The following is a 21,355-nucleotide window of genomic DNA, read 5'->3' as shown; positions in this document are numbered from 1 at the left end:
GTGTCTTTAATAATGCACTATTTTCAGCGTCAGTGCTTTGTACAACTCGATCTGCAGGGTTTAGTAGAATAGATGTATTATGCACGGTAATGTCCACTATTATAGAAAATGTCAAAGTTGTTGTAATAATAACCTACGTATATGTATTGTTTTGCCGTGCGAAAGTTTGCCCATAAACTTGATTTATCAATAGGCCTATTTTCCACAAAGAGTGAATTTGACATCGTCGCACGTATACTGGCTCCGGTCGGTGGCTTCCTTTTGTCAGTCGTTTGGATTTTTAAGCACTGAGGCTGAGGGGAAAAACAAGACAATTAAAAAGATTGACAGGTAGGCTCTACTGTCAGGGTGACGCTCGTACGAGAGGGGAGGAGTAAAATGGAGCAGGAAAAGCCACTCGATGCGTCTGTCTATCAGTTGAGGCTGTCTGAAACGCTTCTGGATCCACTGCGTTCAACCAACGGGGCTGCTTTCTTTTTTATATATTCCGGGAGCGAGCAGACAGACGAGACCTCGGCTTCACTCCCTGGAGTTTACAGAAGAGAAATTAGTTCATGTCGATCTCTTCTCGAGGGTGGATGCCTTGCATCTTGTTTGTTTCTCTTTAGTGAAGAAGCAGGGCAGGCGCCCCACCAACAACACCACCACCACCACATCAACCACCCGCATTACATTATAATGTCTGGATGAGATGAGATGAGATGAGCGGCGGCCGACAGTGAAAAGAATTTCCACGACTCTTGGAGAAAAAAAAATGTAAGTAGATTCCCCCCCAACCTCCCCCCCCCCCCTGCCCGACCGACTCAACGCCGGGGCTGGGAAGAGAAAAGTATCCGCTGTCGGTGAGGCTTGATCCGGGGGCTGAGCGAGGTGGCGTGGTGACGGACTGACATTAACCATCTAACCGCCTGTCTTATTTTCTACCCGTTTCTCTCTCTCTCGTTTCAGATCTGTGGCTCAAAGAAGAGAAGAACCAAGCCGTGGGCAGCACGGGGATTACACATCAAAGGTGCTCGCGCCCTCAACACTGGACTTATTTTGTTTTTGTTACGATCTGAGTTTATTTATTTTTGGTGGTGCGAAGGTGAAACAAAGTAGCACCGTGAGATAGTGATTTTTCTGCCCCCCCTCCCTCCTCTCCTCTCCCGATGGCAGCAGGGGAGTGACTGAAACTTGGCTTCGAGGTTCTGCCTCTTTTTCTCCCCCCCCTGCCATAAGAGAGATGACGAAAGATGATCTTTGATAGACATGTCAGGAACTGGCGAGATTCTTTCATCTTTTTAATAACCGAAAACCGCTTTTTGGCCTATTACAATTCAGGACAGGACAATATCTGTATTGTAACAGCTTCAGGTGTGGACTCGGGTTGCTGAAATCCCACAATTAGTGAAAAGAAAAGGGGGAAAAAAGACAGAGCCAGAATAATAAGAATAAGATTTAAAAATAAATCTTTGTCAGTTCGCTCCGAGATCAAGCCACGGGATGATTTTTCTCCACTGATTGACTTCTTCTTGTCATTCCTGCATGAGAAGCACCGTGGAAAGTGACGGTCAGTATGCCGAGGAGAAAGCAGCAAGACCCGCGACGATCAGCAGGTATACCCCGTCACCCCGAGCCAAGCGCACGCCTCTCCTGGCTTCACCCACCATTTCCCAACAGGCGATATAATAGTGCAGTGGACTTGTTTATTTAGATTTACAACATCAAAATAGCTCCCCTTTGACCTCCCATTGTGTACTGGTGCTTTGCATGCTGTCGTCCAGTCTTTAACTCAATTTCAATTAGGTTATTATTATTGTTATTATTATTATTATTCTTTGCAACTTGGTTGTTTGACCCGTTATGTTTTTTAGGCGTTTGGCACCACTGCGCATAGACAAAGCGTATTCAATGGCACTGTAAGATTTTTCTCACTTGCACGGAAAGTTCTCTTAGACTGGTTGAATAAGCTAAATTGCATGTTATGGGGGGATAAAAGAGTCCTTTTGAGGTCCAAGAGTGAGTAATGATGAATAATTGACTCAGAAAGAAGGGAAGAAAACTGGTGAGAGCCGGTTTTCTTTCTTTTCTGTTTTATTAGAGGATTGCCATCCTTGATTTGATGCGTGATTGATCGCCTGTCATGTGACAGCCTTTGATCTATTCATCCCTGATAAACATCAATAAATCTCTCCATGGAGACATGCATGCTTCTGACAGATTTAGCCAGTCAAAGGACAACCCCTGTTGCCTCAACTAGGAATTAAAACAAAAAAGAAAGTTGTAATTTTAGGGGAAATCTGTAATTCTCTTGATTTTAGGGGGACATACAAAAGGCTGATTAAAGGCTTGAATTTATTGAATATAAAACAAAAATACAAAAAAAATAATTAATCCCATAAGCACTCCTTTTCTGTAAAGTTACATGTTTCACCACTTACCATCCCCTCTTAAGGTATTGTTTTGTATTAACTTCCTATCCAAGTTCTCCCCACATTCTTCCTACATTTTACTCTGCCAATGATATCTATATCCACACCTGTAGGGAAGTGTAATATTTACAATGTGGCCAACTGATAGAAGCAGATGTTGGCTTGGCGCTGGGCACAAGTCAGACAAGGTTGACGTGTAGCGATTTGGATTTCGACTCCATTCTCTCTCGTCTCCCCCCCTCAACCCTTTAAACAAAATGTAAATGAGTGACAGGAGTTTCTACCTCTGTGCTAATGAGGCCGAGCCTTTGAAGTTGGGCATTAACAACTGGAGTGAACAAAAGACAGTTATAGAATTTTAAAGAGGATTCTGAAATATGGGGTGCAAAGCGAACCGAACAGGAGGGCCAGGCACACGAGACTTTGAACTCTGCAGGTTTATCATTTTAAGTATGGGAGCCAGTGATGAGCTGTGTGGGATGGCTGTGCAGAACATTCAACCAGTGCTCTTTCTCTCTATGGCGTGTGCGTGAGCGTGCGAGTGTGTGTGTGTGTGTGTGTGTGTGTGTGTGTGCGCGTGTGCATGTGTGCGTTCTCTTTCTACCACAGAGAGCTCACATGATTCTGGCACACAGTGGGGAAGAAAGACTTTAGTCTTAGATATATGGTGCTGCTCTTTCTCTCTGTGACCATCATCATCATCTCGCGATTTTGGTACAAAATCACATCACATGGCACGGAAGGCAGAACCAAGTCAAGGCTGCAGGGACCCGAGTAATGTTTCCTCGTTCTCGTGGTAGATGTGAGCGTTAACACATGGCATCACCTTGATCCCCCACTGGTCTCTTCTCCACAACACACGCACGCGCACACGCACGCACACTCCATTGATCCATTTGGCCTGTCGTTGAGCACATCATGAGTTGGAATGGTCAATCACAGCTTGGCAAACAGACTGCTTTACGTTCTTCCACAAACATGACAGTTGGTAAGAGATAACGCCCATACGCCCCCCTCCCCTCCCAGTGCAACAAATAACCACACACACACACACACACACACACACACACACACACACACACACAAGGCTGATGGTCTACTGGGAACGGTTACTGACCTGTGTCTTGTCTTCCCCTTTGTATCGCTGCTCAGAGAGGAAATTGCTCATGGTGGGAGTAAGCATGGAAATAAGGGGCTCAGTGAATCCAAAACTCCCAACAGTATACTGGAGTTGTCTTGCGAGGTTTAATGGTGCCCTTTCCCCCTCCCTGGCCTTTTCTTTTGTCCTGGCGAATATTAACCGCTTGGACCCTATAGCGCCCCCGTCCTGGGGCTAAAACTCGTGGAAATAGCAGATCTACAAACGCGCAACGTGTTATGCTTGTGATGAGTTGTGAGCTTTAAGAGTTGTTTTTGGCGAAGATATTAAGTGTAGAGCGAAAACACGAGTGGGCCTAGTAGGGACTCTGGTCAACTAAGTATACGGTTTAGGTGATTAAGTATTTGAGTTGTTTTTATTAAATGTTTGAAAGCCAGGTTCAGTAAACAGTCATCCCAGACCAAAGACACACTATTAGTATATATATGGTCTATCACTTTTACAAATTATACAGCAGGAAAAAGAAAATGTTAAAAAGTCAAAGGCTTCCATCATAGTTATGCAACAATAATGTATTACCATATTATTGTTTTATTTTTCTTCCAGAATTTCAAGACCATATTAAATTCACGTCTCAACGGGCATGGATTTTAATTAATGTACTTGTACGCGAAAATAGAGTACAGCTAACCTTTCGCAGTTACATGAAAACATTTCCAATTTTGGCTTTGCATAGTTTCATTCATATTTTTTTTTAAATACTGAACACTCACCGTACTAGTGTGTGTGTGTGTGTGTGTGCGTGTGTGTGTGTGTGTGTGTGTGTGTGTGTGTGTGTGTGTGTGTGAGTGATGCAAATTGTGTCTACTTGTCTAGATGTTATGTCTGTTGTTCCATTGGCGATAACGATAATGTACTTTAGATCTATTTTCATCTTTTGGAATTTTTATTCTCAAACCTTTAGTGGAAATTCAAAGTAGCAAATACCATCAAATGCACATGATGTGCCAGGATGTTCCCCATGCGTGTATACCTTACAGATTACACCCCACTGTTGTGTTTTAATAAGTCTCTTTTACTGGTGACGAGTCCAGGAAAGATGAGCACATTTTGTAACTGGAGTGACATTGTCTCTCATTCTAGGCCAGCTAGCATCGTAGACACTGCTAGTCTTTAGAGGAAATGGGTATATATAAAAAGAAAATACCACGCAGCTCTTTTCCTGGGGAAGACAGTGGTTAATTATAAGAGATAAAAAAAGGTAAGGTTGCTTCCCCTCGGCTTCATTAGAGAGATACCCTAATTATCTGTACCGCTGATGGATTTGTGACAGGCCCTAACGATTAATGCTGACAAATTCAGTAAGGTGTCAAGTCCGCAGCTGCCTTGATGTAATCAAGTTGATATTATACAGTCCCCATAGCCCCTAGTGCAGGACCAACTCAATTTGCCTGTGCAGGTGACAAATGGACTTTGCTACCTGACTAATCATGTCAGGAGACAATGCCAGTTAATGACCTCACTAAAACCCTCTGCTCTTAACCGTGGAACATAGCATAGGCCTGGCAGAAGCAGGCAGAACCAGTAGAATTGCCACTTCTTTAGCCTCTGCATGGAATGGCGCTGGCTACAGTGTGTCCCCTATTTATTATGTTCTAATGTTACACTACCTTTTTTTTTCTCGCTCCGCTGTCCAAAGTGTGTGTGTGTGTGTGTGTGTGTGTGTGTGTGTGTGTGTGTGCACTTTTTACAAGGTCATGAAGAATTGTTACATTGTTAAAGTTGGATGTTGTTACGGGAGAGTTTATGATTTTTGTCATGGAATCTGGAATATTTCTTTAACAAACATATTTTGTTTGAGACCTGTTCAAGCTACTATATTTTATTTGATAATACTACTTTGCATTCTATAGTATAGAAGGGGAAGTAGTATAGGCCATTCCTGTAAACAGCATAGTTTTTATTTGTAAGAAATTCCGCTTTTAGTATTGAGGGTTTTTTACATATTGTTCTCAGGTATTCTGATTCTGAATATACACACACACACACACGCACGCACACACACACACACACACACACACACAGTCATATACACACACACACACACACGCACACACACACACACACACACACACACACACACACACACTGCACCATGATAGGGTCTCCTCCATACCGTTTGGCTGTAGGAGGGCGCTACTCGTATATGAAAGCTTATGTCACGCCACTCGTCGCCGTGGCGGTGGGGGTCATTATGGCGTGCGCTGGATGCCTGTTGAAGTTCTCCCAGTATATTCTGAGCTGGAGAAACCCAGTGCCCAGGGATTAATGGTTTAGCATGCCCGGGGTAGCTAAGATTACACAGCGACCTTTGTGCTCTTACTTGACGATGCTGTTATGTGATATTCTCCCCTCGAAATAATCAGCTAGCTGAGATTTATGTAGCTCCCAGCTCTAAATCAACGGCCTGAGGAGCACCAGTGTGCACTAGGTGTACTTTTCACTTTTACGTTGCTGGAGTTGTATTGGCCTTCTGTAGCCTACTGCTCCCCTCTCCCCAAAAGACGGGAAAATTACAACACTGTTATTACTGGTAATACTTTTACATTAAAAACACAAACTAAAATAGAAGAAGGTGAATTTTGGTCTTGGCAAAGAAAATGGCATTCAGGCTTGAAAGTCCAACACATATTTGTCCAAGACTTTGTTTTTAGGTCTGATATTTTTGCATTGCTACCAAGGACTAATAACTTTATTTTTCTTTTAAGTGTGCGTGTGTGTGTGTGTGTGTGTGTGTGTGTGTGCGTGTGTGTGTGTGTGTGTGTGTGTGTGTGTGTGTGATTATTAAATGTAGCATTTAGAACAGTATTGTGTGTGTGCTATAATTCATGCACAGCGCGTGCATGCATGTGTCTGTCGTTCAGTGATCAACGCAGCACAGCGGAGTTAACTTAGCATTGCTAGAATGACTAACTTTAGCCAGTGTAGCAGCAACAACAACCACACTCTTTACTCAGCCCCTGCACGACGAGTGAGAAGGGGCCGTGCATTCATTGTCTCTCCACTTCCCACAGTGGTAAAAATACGACTCCTAACAACCATTACCGCCTCGGTAACGGCAGCAAGACCCTCTGCATGCTGCTCTGAACCTGGGATGTTCAGGAGCAGCACTGAGGCACACACAGATCCTCTCCACAGCGTGTATTTATTATTTCCTTCTGTCGTGTGTTCCCCAGCCCTTGCCTCGGTGTGTGCTTGGCGGTCAGGCGCTGTCTTCTCCGTGCCTCGCTAGAGGTTACGCTAATTGGAGCGCTTGTGTCGTTAGCAGGTGGCATCGATCGGCCTCGTCGATAGCCAGTTTTGCTCTTGTGCCACCCTCTGAGACTAATAGTTAAATTTGCATCTGGGAATTGAGCCAGTCAAAGGTCAAACATGCTCAGCTTCGCTCTTTTTAATGCCTCCACACTCGCTCTCCCGAGCACCTCTGTGTTTGCGTGTATATGCTTGTGTGCGCCTTAGTTTGTGTGTTATATTTTGTAGCCTATAGGAGTATATGTTATAGTATATTAAGCTTTATGCACAGTCAAACCCCGGAGTGTTAGCTTAACTCTGGGAGCTAACCTCTTAAGCCCTATTATTCATCGTACAATGGCTATCAAAATAGCCAATTTACAAGCTTACGACGTGTTGCAGCGTGACACGTTGTGAGCTTGTAGATCGGCTATTGTTTGCTATTATTAGTAGTATTTTACATTTCTGAACATGGGGACACCAGGTTGAACGTTGGTTAAGCTAGTGCTCCAGAGTTTGCTGTATAGGGTGGTTGTTAGATCACAGTGAGGTTTCAGCTGTGTCCCGTTGTGCTCTGAATGGCTTTGTCTTTTCTATTTGCATTGATGCGGATGTGTTTTATTTTATTTTCACCCCAATAGTTTTGCCCCAAACGTCCCTCTTGTCCCTCTTGTCCCTTCACCGTTTCCTTTCCAGGCCAGTCTCACTTTTAAGCTGCCCTCGGGGCGTGCTGCTGCCATCAGCAGTACACTGTCACAGTCACCCTTTCACTTTACACACACACACACACACACACACACACACACACACACACACACACACACACACACACACACACACACACACACACACACACACCTTAAGCTTAAGTGCAGCTAGCATGTCACCGTGGGAGGTCATAATGAAGGTGGCTTAGTATGATGGCGAATCATATCATTAAAGCAACCAGATGTGTGATTTTGTTGCTTTGCCTACAGCTCATAAAAAAACAGGAACAAGTCATGAGACAAGAGAAAGAAAATCAAGTCTGATACAGAGAGACGCCAGCCCTCTGGGACTGGCCTGACAAGCAGCCTGAATAGTCCTCACTGCCTCTGAAAAACGCATTTCCCTCAAATAAGGATTTAATGCCCCCAATGTCTCTGAGCTCTTAAGTTTGTTGTGCTGTAGAGTGTAGTGTCAGGAAATTTAACTATGACTCGTACAAAAAAAATCCCTGCAACATTGCTGTTATCGGCCCTCTGTTAAAAGTGATTAATTCCTAATAGTTGTGTTAAATGCTGAGTAATTTTACATTTTGTTGTAATGTACAGTGGGCATGTTAGACCTAAAAGCTTATTAGTGGAAAATGTTTCATAGGTTGTTGTTGTTTCATTAAATTCTTTAAGCATAATCTGAGACGTGAGAAGATAAGAGGGGAGGCGTTTGAGGAGAGAACCGGTCGTGCAACATTTAGAGGAAAGAAATTGACATCTCAAATTTTCTTAAGTACAGCATTAGATTTGCAGAAGTGTAAATGTTTTCTCTTGATCAGCGGTGAGCCTCCTCCTCCTCCTCCTCCTCCAGAGGCCTTCTCTCCTTGCTGTTCGGAGAGAGAGAGTCTGCTGGAGAGCCTGCAAATTTTAACACGTTTGCGTCCATCAATAAAAGATGAGCAATTACGGAATATTTTGTCTAATAAGTATTTGAATATCTCGGCTACAGGAAAACATGTAGCTTTACCCGCTCATTACATCAGTTAGCAAGGGACGGGCTGTGCGGAGTGAGAGGCACTTCTTTGATGCCAACAAACAAACAGACAAACGAGATGGGCCTGCTACAGTGGAGGAGCAAAGCCCTACCCAGGGACACCCAGCCTTCTCTCTCTACCCCCTCTCTCTTTCTCTTGCGTGTATATATACCTCTCATCTCTCCCCTCTCGTCTCCCCGCTCTCTCTCTCTCTCTCTCTCTATCGCTCTCTTCCTCTCTGAAGCTTCTTTCACGTCCCCGTCTCCTCTGGATAAATACTTTATAATCTCTCTCTCCCTCTTGTTTTTTTCCTGTTCTTACTTTTCGTTGCGTGGTCAACCCTTGTTTTTCTCGACATTGCCGTCAGAAAGGCCAGAAAACTGGACAGAAACGACGCCGGTGTGTCGTTTCTCTTTCTCTTTGTATTGTTTTAAATTATTAGCACATCGTGGGGAGATCGTCAGGGAAATGCAGGGGAGGGAAAGAGCATAGGAGAGACTCGGAGACAGAGAGGACCGCCGGGGATGTGTGTGTGTGTGTGTGGGGCGGGGGGGGGGGAGGGGGGGGGTAGACAGGAAGGACAGGATTGGGGAAAGCTGAGGGGGCGTGCATCCGTGTCCAGTGGCGAAAGGAGCTTGGGGGGGGGGGGTTCAGTTTTCGAACGGGTATTAGAGCTGACAGATGAACGGGACGATGGACAAATTCTCCCGCAGCAGCTGTGACTGCCGCCATTATCCTGACAGGTGTCAATTAAGAATTACTGCCTGGTGGAGTGTGTGGGGGGGAGGGGGGTGGTCCCCCTCTCCCTCGTCCCTCCTCCCCCTCCCTCGTCCAGCTGTCTGCGTGTGAGAGAAATAACACTTTACCCTTGTCAGTGTTGTTAGACCCCTCTCATACAGCCATGCACCCACCCTTTAAACACCAGCACACAGCAGTTCAGCGATCAATACTCTGTATTAGTGATCATGGTGTCTTTTCGCTTCCCGGCTGTGGTGATGTGGTTGTCTGTGGAGGTTATCCGTATACCAACTTAGCATTTCTATGTTTACTAATAGCATACAGGTAGGGAATAATATACGTGTGTGTGTGTGTGTGTGTGTGTGTGTGTGTGTGTGTGTGTTTGGTTGGGTGTGAAATGTAAAATCTTGGGTGCTAATTTAACTCGAGCGTCCTGGTGGGTGTTACATTGCCACATCACATGGGACCCATTTTTACACTCTTTGACTGAAATGACCGCCTTAAGTATTTTGCAGTGTGTGTGTATACGTGCATATTATATTCATGCCTTTGTGCCCGTGTCTATGCATGCGTGTGTATGTGCATGCGGTGGGGTGAGGTATCTTGGGCTTTTAGTACTGTAGCTTTTGGACTGCAACCCCCGGCTGTCTGTCTCGCTGATACGGAGACCAAGCGTTTCGTTTTGGAGCCCAAAATGCCGTTTCCTTGATCCCCTGTTATTCACTCTGTCGGCTATTTGACGGCAGCCACTATTCCACATCGCAAAGTAGGGACTTGAGGTCAACGAGTGAGAAAATGAACAGTTGCCATGGCCGATCTTGAAGGCTCACTTCCCTTAACCGCAGGCTAACACAACACTTTTGGGCTCAACGTTCCCGCGGCTGCGCTAGAGCGGAAAATGTTAAAGAATAAACCCTGGTTTATGTCGTGCGACAGTAGGCTACAGCAGCAGTACAGCGAGTCAGAAATTACAACACAAGTTCAGTAACGTATTGCAGCGTGACATGCAACAAGCTGGTAGATTGTATATTTTCTACGCAATGTTTTAATTCGCAGAGGTTCACCAAATTCATAATTGTAATTAAATTCAGTTCTGATAAGTGTGGATCGATTTAAAACTGTGTACTGTTAATGTACAGTAGAAAACAATTGCAGAGGCTGCTGCTTGCTACAGAGAGCTAGCATACCTCCCAAGTCATTATTGCTGTAGGCCAGGCCTTGTGCAGAGGAGAAGGGACAAGGGAAATGATGTCATGGGCCATGCAGTTAAAATTTCCCATTTGTCCTATATTGTACAACAAAGGGTATGATGTTTTCTTGTCATTTGATCCAGCTAGTAAAGGTGTGTGTGTGTGTGTGTGTGTGTGTGTGTGTGTGTGTGTGTGTGTGTGTGTGTAAAATGAATTAAAAGGGCACACAGCAGTGATAACACAGTTTAACTTTCACATCGTTGTGAGGTGTTGTGTTTTCTACCATTCCCCGTACATTCAACAGACCTTTATATCCTCTGCCATAGGTTTCATAATTGCGATGGCATATCATTTATAGTAACATACCTCAATACATGGCGCTGTGTAGCGCGCCATGCCGTAGCGACTGTGGCGCAAAAGGTGTTTTTATTAGTTAGTTTCTGTCACACGTACAATTCTCGGCACAGACGTGGAATAAACATGAGAATGTTCAATCGTTAGCAGGAGGAAGAACGCCGGCAACATGAGAGGCTTTAGAGAGAACTACCCAGGAATACACGCTGGACGGATTTGCATGTTCACTTGGGAGTTACAATTTTGGTATTTCCTGCCTAGAAATCATTTGCCACAGAAAATAACTGCACGGGAGAGATAATATCAGTGTTATTTTTCCTCTTGCCTTTCTATTTGCATATCTGTTGTTTTAAATAAGGCAACCCTCGGAGTGAAATCCATTTTTTGTATTGTTTCATAGCAACTCTGCATCACCTTATTTTTTTTCTCCAATACAGACCTACCCACCCACTCTCTCTCTCCCTCCCTCTCTCTCTCTCTCTCTCTCTCTCTCTCCCCTTTTCTGTCTTTTCTCTCTCTATTCCCTTGCTCTGTCTCACACGGGCACCAAGAATGCTCGGAGCGATTATCAAACCTGCGCATATTCCATCCCCATGCAAATCAACTGCACTTTCTTATCGTTCGTACCCAAACCCCCCCCCCCCACCCCCCCCCAAACGCCTGTGTGTAATCAAAGTAAACGGCAGCTAAAGCTAAAGGGAAGCGCGGCGCTCTTTGTAGGGATAGATGGATGGAGGGATTAAATATTAACCTGGTGCGGCTGACTTAAGGCAGTGTTTTACATAGCAGCTCCCGCCGCGGATGCCACGCATTGATCCCTCGCCCAGTAACGTTTACGCGTTTGGCTGCTGCCGTTAATTTTTCAACATCATTTCACCGGCCAGGCCTTTAAGAGGAAAAGGTAGAATGAGAGAGAGAGAGAGAGAGAGGGACCAATGAATAGATACCCACCCTCTCCCACACATTCGCTTCCCCCCCCCCCACTGCTCTTAAAGGGGCAGGTGAGATGGATGATAGCAATTTGAAATTTTGTTTGTGCGTGTGATCATGGAGATTGTTTTTGGTATTACTGTGGTGTAACAATTCCCATGATTAATTGAGGGGGCGAACGCGCCGTGAACAGGCGGGCAGGCTGGCTTCGGATTCCCGCGAGTTTGCAGCGCCTTCGCCAGGTTGCCCCCCCGCCCCGACTCGTGAATGTGGTGTTGTGTCGCTTGTCGCCACCGTGTGCGACTGACCTTGGAATCCCAACACTGTGGCCTTATGTGTGTGTGTGCTGCTGTACACACACACACACACACACACACACACACACACACACACACACACACACACACACACACCCTGGAAACGGCCTCCGTGCACACTGCCCTTCTTGTTGTATTATTTCCCCCAGACCCCCGCTCTCACCCCGCCACTAAACTAACGCCACTTCCTCCTCTGTGATTAAAGGGAAAATCTTAAAAAAGGTAAACAAAAAACAAGATGGCCACAGTGGCGGCCCTGTATTTTGTAACAGAACGTGTGTTTGTATTAAGGTAGCTGAAGGTCCTGCTCTTGGTGTGTGTGTGTGTGTGTGTGTGTGTGTGTGTGTGTGTCACTGCGTTTGCACGCACACACACACACTGTGGGTGTGTGTGTGTGTGTGTGTCACTGCGTTTGCACGCTCCAGCCATTATCAGAGAGTCACAGAGGTCGGGTCTACTAACCACTTAAGCCCTGTGTGTGTGTGTGTGTGTGTGTGTGTGTGTGTGTGTGTGTGTGTGTGTGTGTACGTTGGTCGTATATAACGGATAGCTGGAGATAGCTGACTCACAAGCTCACGTGTATAGCGCGTCGCTATACAGTATATATATATATATGCGACACGCCGTGGGCTTGTGGGTCAGCTACTTTCACAGTTTCAGACAATTCTGCAGATGTCGAAACACCTTTTTGAATATTTTGGAAAGCCTCCGCACTAAAAATAGGCACGCCAGGTTAAAAGTGGTTAACGAGGGTCGGTGCGTGCATGCGTGTGCGTGTGTATGTGTGTGTGTGCGTGCGTGTGTGCGTGCGTGTGTGTGTGTGTGTGTGTGCGTGTGTCAGTAGTGTACTGGTGCTGTATTATGGAGGCATTGTGAGGCCCTCTGGCATTTCTAAATGCAGTGTCAGTCCGGCCGCAGACTCTGGCCGGCCTGCCTGCCTGCAGTCACCGGAGAGGGGAGGTCAGACATGGCCGCCGCTCATCACTCAGCCCTAATGATGCCTTGTTTTCCCGCCCCTCCCTCCCCCCCCTCTACCACCCCCCCTCTTCCCAGGCGCTCCGGCCAGAGTGCACATCTGACGGGGTCGTTCGCAGGTCGCGACCCCCAGGTGGCCGCGGCCCTTCTCACTGCTAGACCCCCTCGCCTTGTTGTTTTCCTTTGCTCTCTCGCTCTCTTCCTCTCTCTCTTACTCTCTCTCTCTTTCTCTGTCTCTCTCTTAGTCTCTCTCTTTCTCTCTCTCCCAATTTTGTCTCCTCGTGCGTTCTCTTGCTCCCTGCTTGTTCTTTTTTTGTTAAAGAATGTCCTGGTTTTCATAGTTCGTTTCCTCGCTCCATGTTCATGTTAGCGTTTCTCTCTCTCTCGTTGCGCGCTCTCTCTCTCTCTCTATCTCTCTCTCTCTCTCTCTCTCTCTCTCTCTCGATATTGTCGCCTTTGTCCTTTAATACTTCACTTTCCCTAACTTCTTTTGATTCTCTCCCTCTCTCTCTCTGTCCATCTCTTCTTCTCCCACTCTCTCCCCACCTCCCCCCCCCTCTCCTTTAGTCAAAGTAGCCGTGGTCCCCATAGCAACACATAGTGAACTCTTAATGTTGGAGTGGCTCAGTGTCTGAGGATCATTAGTGTGAATGCAGGCCTCCGCTGCTGAATGGCCCGTTGTTGATCCATCCGACTCTCTCCCTATTCCTCATTCCTGGGATTTTGGACGGACACATCTGCCACCTCTCCCTCCGCCTCCTCAGTCAGAGGGTCTGCCACCTCTCCCTCCACCTCCTCTCTGCCACCTCTCCCTCCACCTCCTCTCTGCCACCTCTCCCTCTGCCACCTCTCCCTCCGCCTCATCAGTCAGAGGGTCGCCCGCGTCCACTGATCTCGCCGCAGTCTGTCTTTACCCGGTCGGCCTGACCGATGGCCGCCGGGCACCGGCTGATCCGGAGGCAGAGCGCGACGGGTCCCTTGTGGGCGCCGCTGCGCTCTCTCTCTCTCTCTCTCCCCGGGCATGCCCCCCCCCTTCCCCCCCCGATTCCCCCGGAATGGGGCGCGTGATCACGCGAGAGATTGAGAGGCGACACTCGGAACGTTCCCACTGTCACGCCTGACTTGCGCTCGGCTGTTTTGGCCGTTAAATCTCCAGAGCACTGATAACAGGTCAGCCGTTGAGAGAAAGGGAGGGAGGAGGGGGAGGGGGAGGGGGGAGAGAGAGGATATGATTAGAGAGAGAGAGTAAGACAGTGTGTACGAGAGAGAGAGAGAGCAAGACAGTGTGTAGGAGAGAGAGAGCGAGCCTGGCTGTTCAGGCTCCCTCACCGTGTGGGCGGTGCGTGCAGTGGAAGGGTCAGTGGGATGCCGTGATAGGCTAATCTGCCAGGAAGGGAGGGCAAAGCGTGCCCCATGGGAGTGTCTTATTGGCTGAGCTTCACCAGCTCTGTGAAATAAAATCTCATTGCTCCTTTTGTTTTTTTGTTTTTTGTTTTTTTTTGCTCTTTTTTTTGTCTTTCTTTTTCTCCTCATTTTTTGTGTGTTTTGAGATTGATAGTGCAGCTATTCATTCTGAGATCTCTTTTGGGGGTGAATATTTATGCTAGCGCGCACGTGTGTGTGTGTGTGTGTGTGTGTATGTGTATGTGCGTGTATCCGCACATGCTTGGCTGCACTGCATGCACTGCACAACTACATGCATGTGTGTTTGTGTGCCTGTGTCTACATTTTGTTTCATCTTGGTTCCTGTGGGAGTGTGTGTGTGTGTGTGTGTGTGTGTGTGTCCTCTATAGTGAGACACATGGATGACAGATGACCCAGTGGGAGACACAGCCATCCTGCCCAACCGGAATCCGCCGCGGCCCCACTAAAAAGTTCATACTTTGTTTACTTCCTCGCTTTGCCATAAATCTTCGATTCACCTCCGACGACGTGGCGTTGCCCTTGCTCGGGTTACGGCTTTGTGCATGATCATAATAGCTGCGTCATTGTGTGAGAGAGAGAGAGAGAGAGAGAGAGAGAGAGAGAGGGAACAAACCGGGCCGCCAACCTGGGCTGCGCGCACGCCTGTCTGTAGCTTCAGGGGAACGGGGCGGAGGAGAGGGCGGGGAGGGGGGGGGGGGGGGAGGTGGGAGCTTACTGGACCAGAGGAAACCTAAATCCTCGTATAAAAAAGGCCACGCACTCGGCCCAGGCCAAGGGAGAGAGAGAGAGAGAGGAGGAGGAGAAGGAGTGAGTGAGAGAGTGAGAGGGAGGGAGGGAGGGAGTGAGAGGGAAAAAAGTTGATTTCCTTTTTCAGCAGAGCCATACATCACTGGGCCTCCCAGCTGCAGTGTCACAGGCTGACAGAATGACATGTGTCATTTATCAAAGGGGCCAGGCGGGGGGGGCGGGGGCCTTGGGAAACGTGCACCACAAAGCCTGAGAGAGTTCATTCCAACGCTCAACCCCCCCCCCCCCCCTCCCCCCCACATCTCCACCACTCCCCCCCACCCAGCCCGCCCCCGCTGTTTCTCTCTCTCTCTTTCTCTTTCTCTCTCACACTCACTCACTCACTCACTCGTCTGTCTGTCTGTCTGTCTGTCTGTCTGTCTGTCTGTCTGTTTCCTGTCTTCCTGATATGGTCACTGCCAACGGGTTTGCTTCTGTTGTTGTTTTTGGTTGTGGCTCCTCTCTCTCGTCCTGTTGGCTTCAGCCCTGCTTTCAGCAGAGTCACCATGCATGCTCACATTCCTCTGATGTTCTTTCATTAATGATTTCTGCTCTAGGTAATTGTTTTGGTCGGTGTGTGTGTGTGTGTGCGTGCACACACACACACACACACACACACACACACACGCTGCACATTGTTGTAGTTGCTGTTGAGGAGCTTGTTTGACAGAGTGATTACCACTCCTCTGGCTGTTGGCCCCAGTAGGGGGTCCGGGGGGTCACGGCACCAGAGCGCCAGGGGCCCGTCGGAGAACGCAATACGTTAGCACGCAACAACAGCTTGTTACACAGAAATGGCCGCTGTAGCCAATCTGTCACTTTACAATGGGGGAGCCGTGTCAGTCCGGTGGACGCGCCGCATGCGTGCACGCACGCCTTATATCTGCAACTTTGTTTTAATGTGTTACCTCATTGCACGCTGCACTCACCCCCCCCTCACTTTTCCGCGCGGCCCCGCTAATCCATCATCCCCTCACCTTTCATCCGCGTGCCCCCTCCTCTTTTAGCCCCTCATCCACCCCACATCATCAGCCCCTTGTAGGGTTAACTCCGTCACAGCTGCCTCCAGAATCAATAAACTATCTCACCTGGGTGTGTCCGCCCGGCCCGGCCGGAGACACACACACACACACAGAAGTATATAGGTTCCTGGGCTTTTCCTTTATAGCGCTGCTCATTCCCCCCGTACCTAGACCGCATTAGGGAGTGAGAGAGACCAGCCCTGCTCTCTCTCTCCACTCTACCGTGTGGCAGACACTGTGAAATGTTGAGTGCAGTGGTGGGAAAAAAAAGTAAAAAAAAAGTATTGTCATTATGCAGAATATTCCATTTCAAGTTTTCAAGTTTTCATCAAAAACCTTTTGAAAACGGCGTGATGCATTGGGAGCATGTTGTGACGCAGTGTTTTTGTAATAATAATGAAAATCTATACAAAGTAACTGGTAACTAAAGTTTTCAAATTAATGTAGTGGAGTAAAAGTACAATATGTGCCCCTGAATTGTAGTGGAGGTGAAGTAAAGTATACTAGGTTTAAGTAAATGTACTTAGTTACGTACTTCACACCACTGGCTGTGGTGTTAGAGTGTTACTCTAAAGGCAATCTGAGAATCCCATCGTCAAATATTCGGGAAAACAGCGCCTCCGCTGTTGTTCCTCGAAATTAGACTCTGGGGGCAACGTCTGTTTAGAATTTCGATCAACCGGAAAAGGCCCTTGCTTTTCCGCCGAGTTCCACTACTACCGCTGTGTCGCACTGTTTTCATTCCTACTTTCAACCATTCCTTTGCGGAACAAAACATGGATGTAACGGAGGAGGAAAAGTTGCTGTTCTACACAATGTTGAACATATCAAACCGCTTCAGCACATTTGTTTGAAATATTTAATCGATCGACGAGATGTTTTATTATGTTTACCTACTGGTTTTGGAAAAAGCCTCGTATATCAAGCTTGGCCAACGGTGTGTTCCCTACTTTCCGAAGCCTTTCCAGAGAGATGGCTAAAGGACGCTATCGTTTTTGTTATATGCCCACTCATTTCTATAATGGAAGAGCAAGTGAAAATGTTGACGGAGCGAGGCATTTCTGCAGCATATGCTGGGCAGAATGCATCTACAGACTCTGAAAACATGCCGTTTATTAACATTTAATCATAATAATGCTAGAAAATACAATTTAACCATGTGTACTACTACTTATGCATGTTGCATCATGGCATGCAGAAAAACAGCCAGCTTTAAACTCACGAGTCACAATGCATCTCAGTGCTAGTATAGATAGTAGTATAGACCTTATAGATCACCCATTTTGATCAAGTGCTGAGTATTTAAGGGATTAGTGTCTAAAATAAAATACACTGAATGTACTTTAAGTACTGTCAAACGATCATATGGACCCAACCATCCATTAAATCAAGTTTATTATAAATATGCAACACAATTTGAAATTTAGACAATAAATGTAGCTAATGTAAGAGGATTTATATTCATTGATTACACTAGATAATGGGTCCTTGTTGACCTGTAAAACGTAATGGACCCCTTCTCAAAGTTTAAAGCAAAAATATAGATAATACCACGTCTGAAAGGCTTTGTATCCTAATGTGATTTGTGAAACCGTGTGAAAAGGAGCCCCCGCGGTTTCCAAATCAATTCACTTTCAGATTGAACACTAAACCAAAGCTTTTATAACTTTAATTTGTACTGCAAAATACATTTGTTTTACGTCCGTTATATTTGTACGTCACGGACTGTTCTGAAGTTGCTTAAATAAAGGGGTCATTTGTTGGGAAACGTAAATATTAGCACACAACACAATTAACGCATTTGATTGAAGTTAATTACACTTAATCATAACCAACGCTTTTATTCATACTTTGTACTGTACACAGTTTACATTACATTTAGTTTGACGGAGTTTACACTTATTTGTTTCCAAAATTTCTTTGGTGCGCGAATATTTCATCAACAATTGTTTGCAGCTTAAGCAAATCGATTTCAGTGGATCGTCTGCAACAACAGGTTCTTCGGTTATAGCTTCCAAACTAGTCTCCAATCCCTGATTTGTGAATAAATTAAATACTTGTCCTTTTACTCCATACTTTAAATAATCTCCACAAACTCTACATACATTCGTAATAGGTTTATTTGGTGTTGTTTGTTGACCAGAGGAAGCCATGTTCAATAATAATGGAAGCGTGTAGGTTTGCTTCCAGTGGGACGAAATGTCCTCGCTGCACACACATGTAAATCCCGCCCACTAAATGTGATTGGGTGATTGCGCGGCTGACTTCCTGAACTACAGCGTCCATACTTGTAGGCCAGTGATACGTTTCTTTCTACTGCTTGCCGACAGACTAGTTGACGCGAGGCAACAGTCTGTCTTGAGAGACTACTCTAAAGGTGCTGTGAGTTTATTTATTTTTTATTTTCTTCTAAAATAAATGTTAGATAGCTCTATATTCTGAGTAATCATTGCTGGAGTGTTTGTTCTATAACAGGGGTCTCCCTGTCTCTTTTTAGTAAACCCGGATAAAAATGCATTTTCAGGTCGCATTCAGGATGAACAAGTGAAATTCACATATTTGGATCTGGAACACTATAAAATTCGGGCGCTGTTTAATTGCAACCCCACCTGAAAATGTATGTTCTGTTTATGAAAGATCTGAAGAGATGAGGAGAGCGCTGTGTTGAACAACGCTATAGAAATGATTACTATCAGAATATAGTAGTAGTATTTAACCTTTATCCTTTTCTTTTACCAAAATATATCGCTTAACTTATACCTTTCAATGTATTTGAACAAAATGAGAATAACATTACTCGTAAAAGTGCTATCAAGTGTGTGTGTGTGTGTGTGTGTGTGTGTGTGTGTGTGTGTGTGTGTGTGTGTGTGTGTGTGTGTGTGTGAACTAACACCTCTGACTCAAACTCTTGGCCTTGCTTGAAATGCAAGTATACCAGTCAATACCATACCAGTCAATTTACAATTTTGGCATTCAGCAGATGCTCTTAATCCAGAGCGATTTACAGTAAGCAAGAACAAAAAGCATGTCAATACAGTAGAGTACATCGCATACATTATGCACAATCTCTGTAAAGCGGATATTGTATATAAATGCACCATTTACCATTTTATACACAAAAAGTAGTTATCATGAAACAAGCATAAGCTAAGAACGTAACAGTGGAATAACTATATAATGAAACTATACATATAAACTATACATACTATACTATTCATATACACTATAAAGTGCTATGACTACATAGAATGCAATTCTAGTCCAAGGTTATACAAGTCCATTTGGTTCCATTTGTACACTTGTGTAGTTACATTTGTAAGGAGCATTTTCCGTGTGAGGTACCAGTGGATAGATGCTAGATGTCGGCCTCGTAGATCTACGTTTGTAGTTGCAGTTATGATGCCAGACTACATGCAGTATGTCAATAAGATCGTCCTGATAAGTGACCTACTGGTGATAATCGGTTGATCACATTCGAAGCGGCTGCTTTTATCGTGTTATGCAATATTCTGACGTCCAAAAATGGGCCCCAATCCGCAGGTTGGGAACAGCTGATTTAGAGATCACAGGCCTTTCATGGTGACCTCCAGTGGAGAGTTGATCCAGTGGGTATTTGGACTATCGTGTTTTTCTTTTTGTATGGATATAATAGTATGAGTCTAGATATCGTCTGGGATTTTCAGCGTTGTATTATTGTGATGTGGCATAAGTTAAGTGTTGTCTTATCCTGGCTTTAAAGGTGGCATTTTACATTCAAGTGATGTGATTTTCTGAACTTACCGGACTGTTCTATAGGTGTCTATTATTTGTCTTCACCCACTTATCTTTTATAGCCATTACTGGTGATTGCTAATCAAAAACATAATTATTTGTGTCTTATAGTTGTTTCGTGAAAGAATAGTCACAAAGTCGATATTGAGGTATTTGGTTAAAAAACACTTGATTTTGTCTGTCACACGTGGCAGGGCCTGGAGAGTGCTTGACACTGGGTGGAATTAGTGATTTCTCATTACATATCAATATTGGAATCGATTTCAATAATCACAGTATCAATACCATCAATATCATGCTCTCTCTCGTCTCATAATGTACTGCACCTAATTTAAAGATCAGTTAATTTGCTCATTTAGACTTTTATAGTGCTGATATGCACTTATGCAGCACTATAAAAACTAGTGCTGCGGAAACTAAATAAAAACTAAGCTATTATGCCTAAAACTAAGACTAAATATATTAACGATTATTTCAACAAATAGGCAAAAATGTTAGGGAGGGACTAAAGGAGAAGAGATTCAGTACAACTAAAAGACAAGTCATTTTATGTGCACGACGTGTTGTGAGCTTGTAGATCAGCTATTTTCAGCATGCAACCAAGTGTAAAAAATCAGGCATTACGACGCCATCAAGGCCTGGCAAAAATACATTTTAGTCGACTAAAATCTTTTGATATTTCGTCGACTGAAACTAGACTAACATTCCAGGTGACTGAAATGTGACTAAAACTAAATGAAAACCATTCAAGAGACTATGACTAAATTTGCTGTCAAAATCAACACTGGGCAGAGGAAGAGGAAGGGGGGGGGGGGGACCGAGGGGGCTATACTACTGGTGTATTTTTCTTTGCTTTGTGTGCAAACAGGGTTAAAAGACAAGCTACATCATTAAGGGGGATATTCACTGCCATGTCACTGACAGACCACCTCTCCAACAACAGGTCACCCATAGTTCACTCGCTCCCTGTAAGACCCCTCCTCCCTCCATGTCCCGCATGCCTCCTCACACACACACGCACACACACACACACACACACACACACACACAGGCTGCAGAGATATGTGGTATGGTATGCGAACGTTGCCATTTATGTCACACAATGGTTGTTCGGTTATGATGTTGAGTTTTATTTGGGCGGGGGTTTAGGGCCCGGGGGGCTCAACAGTTGTTTGTTGTTTTAACCACTTAAGCCCTTTGTCATACAACAACCATGTCACAAATAGCAGATCTACAAGCTCGTCGCAACGCATGGCATGGTGACACATTGTGAACTTAATGTAGAGTAGACAGTGGTTTAACAGCAGAGGTCACACA

The 21,355-nt window shown here is 45.3% G+C and overlaps 1 protein-coding gene across 2 annotated transcripts in view; it reads left to right on the top strand.

Moving 5' to 3' along the window:
* LOC308318852 (teashirt homolog 1-B-like) overlaps nt 1–21,355 on the top strand; it is a 48,216-nt gene that overhangs the window by 1,258 nt on the left and 25,603 nt on the right. Inside the window, exons 2-3 of one of the 2 annotated variants that reach the window (XM_080768526.1) lie at nt 609–756; nt 949–1,595. In XM_080768526.1, coding sequence (XP_080624652.1) covers nt 1,556–1,595 — 40 coding nt within the window. In that variant the 5' untranslated portion in view covers nt 609–756; nt 949–1,555. Of the gene's footprint in view, nt 1–9; nt 757–948; nt 1,596–21,355 lie in introns of those variants that run through there. The other variant, XM_080768525.1, reaches the window with a different exon arrangement.

This window comes from Protomyctophum bolini, assembly GCF_963924005.1.
Source record: "Protomyctophum bolini genome assembly, chromosome: 7".
In the NCBI taxonomy this organism is placed as follows: domain Eukaryota; kingdom Metazoa; phylum Chordata; class Actinopteri; order Myctophiformes; family Myctophidae; genus Protomyctophum; species Protomyctophum bolini.
The sequence above is the reverse complement of the archived record's forward strand: the minus strand, read 5'-3'. Positions and strand labels throughout refer to the sequence as shown.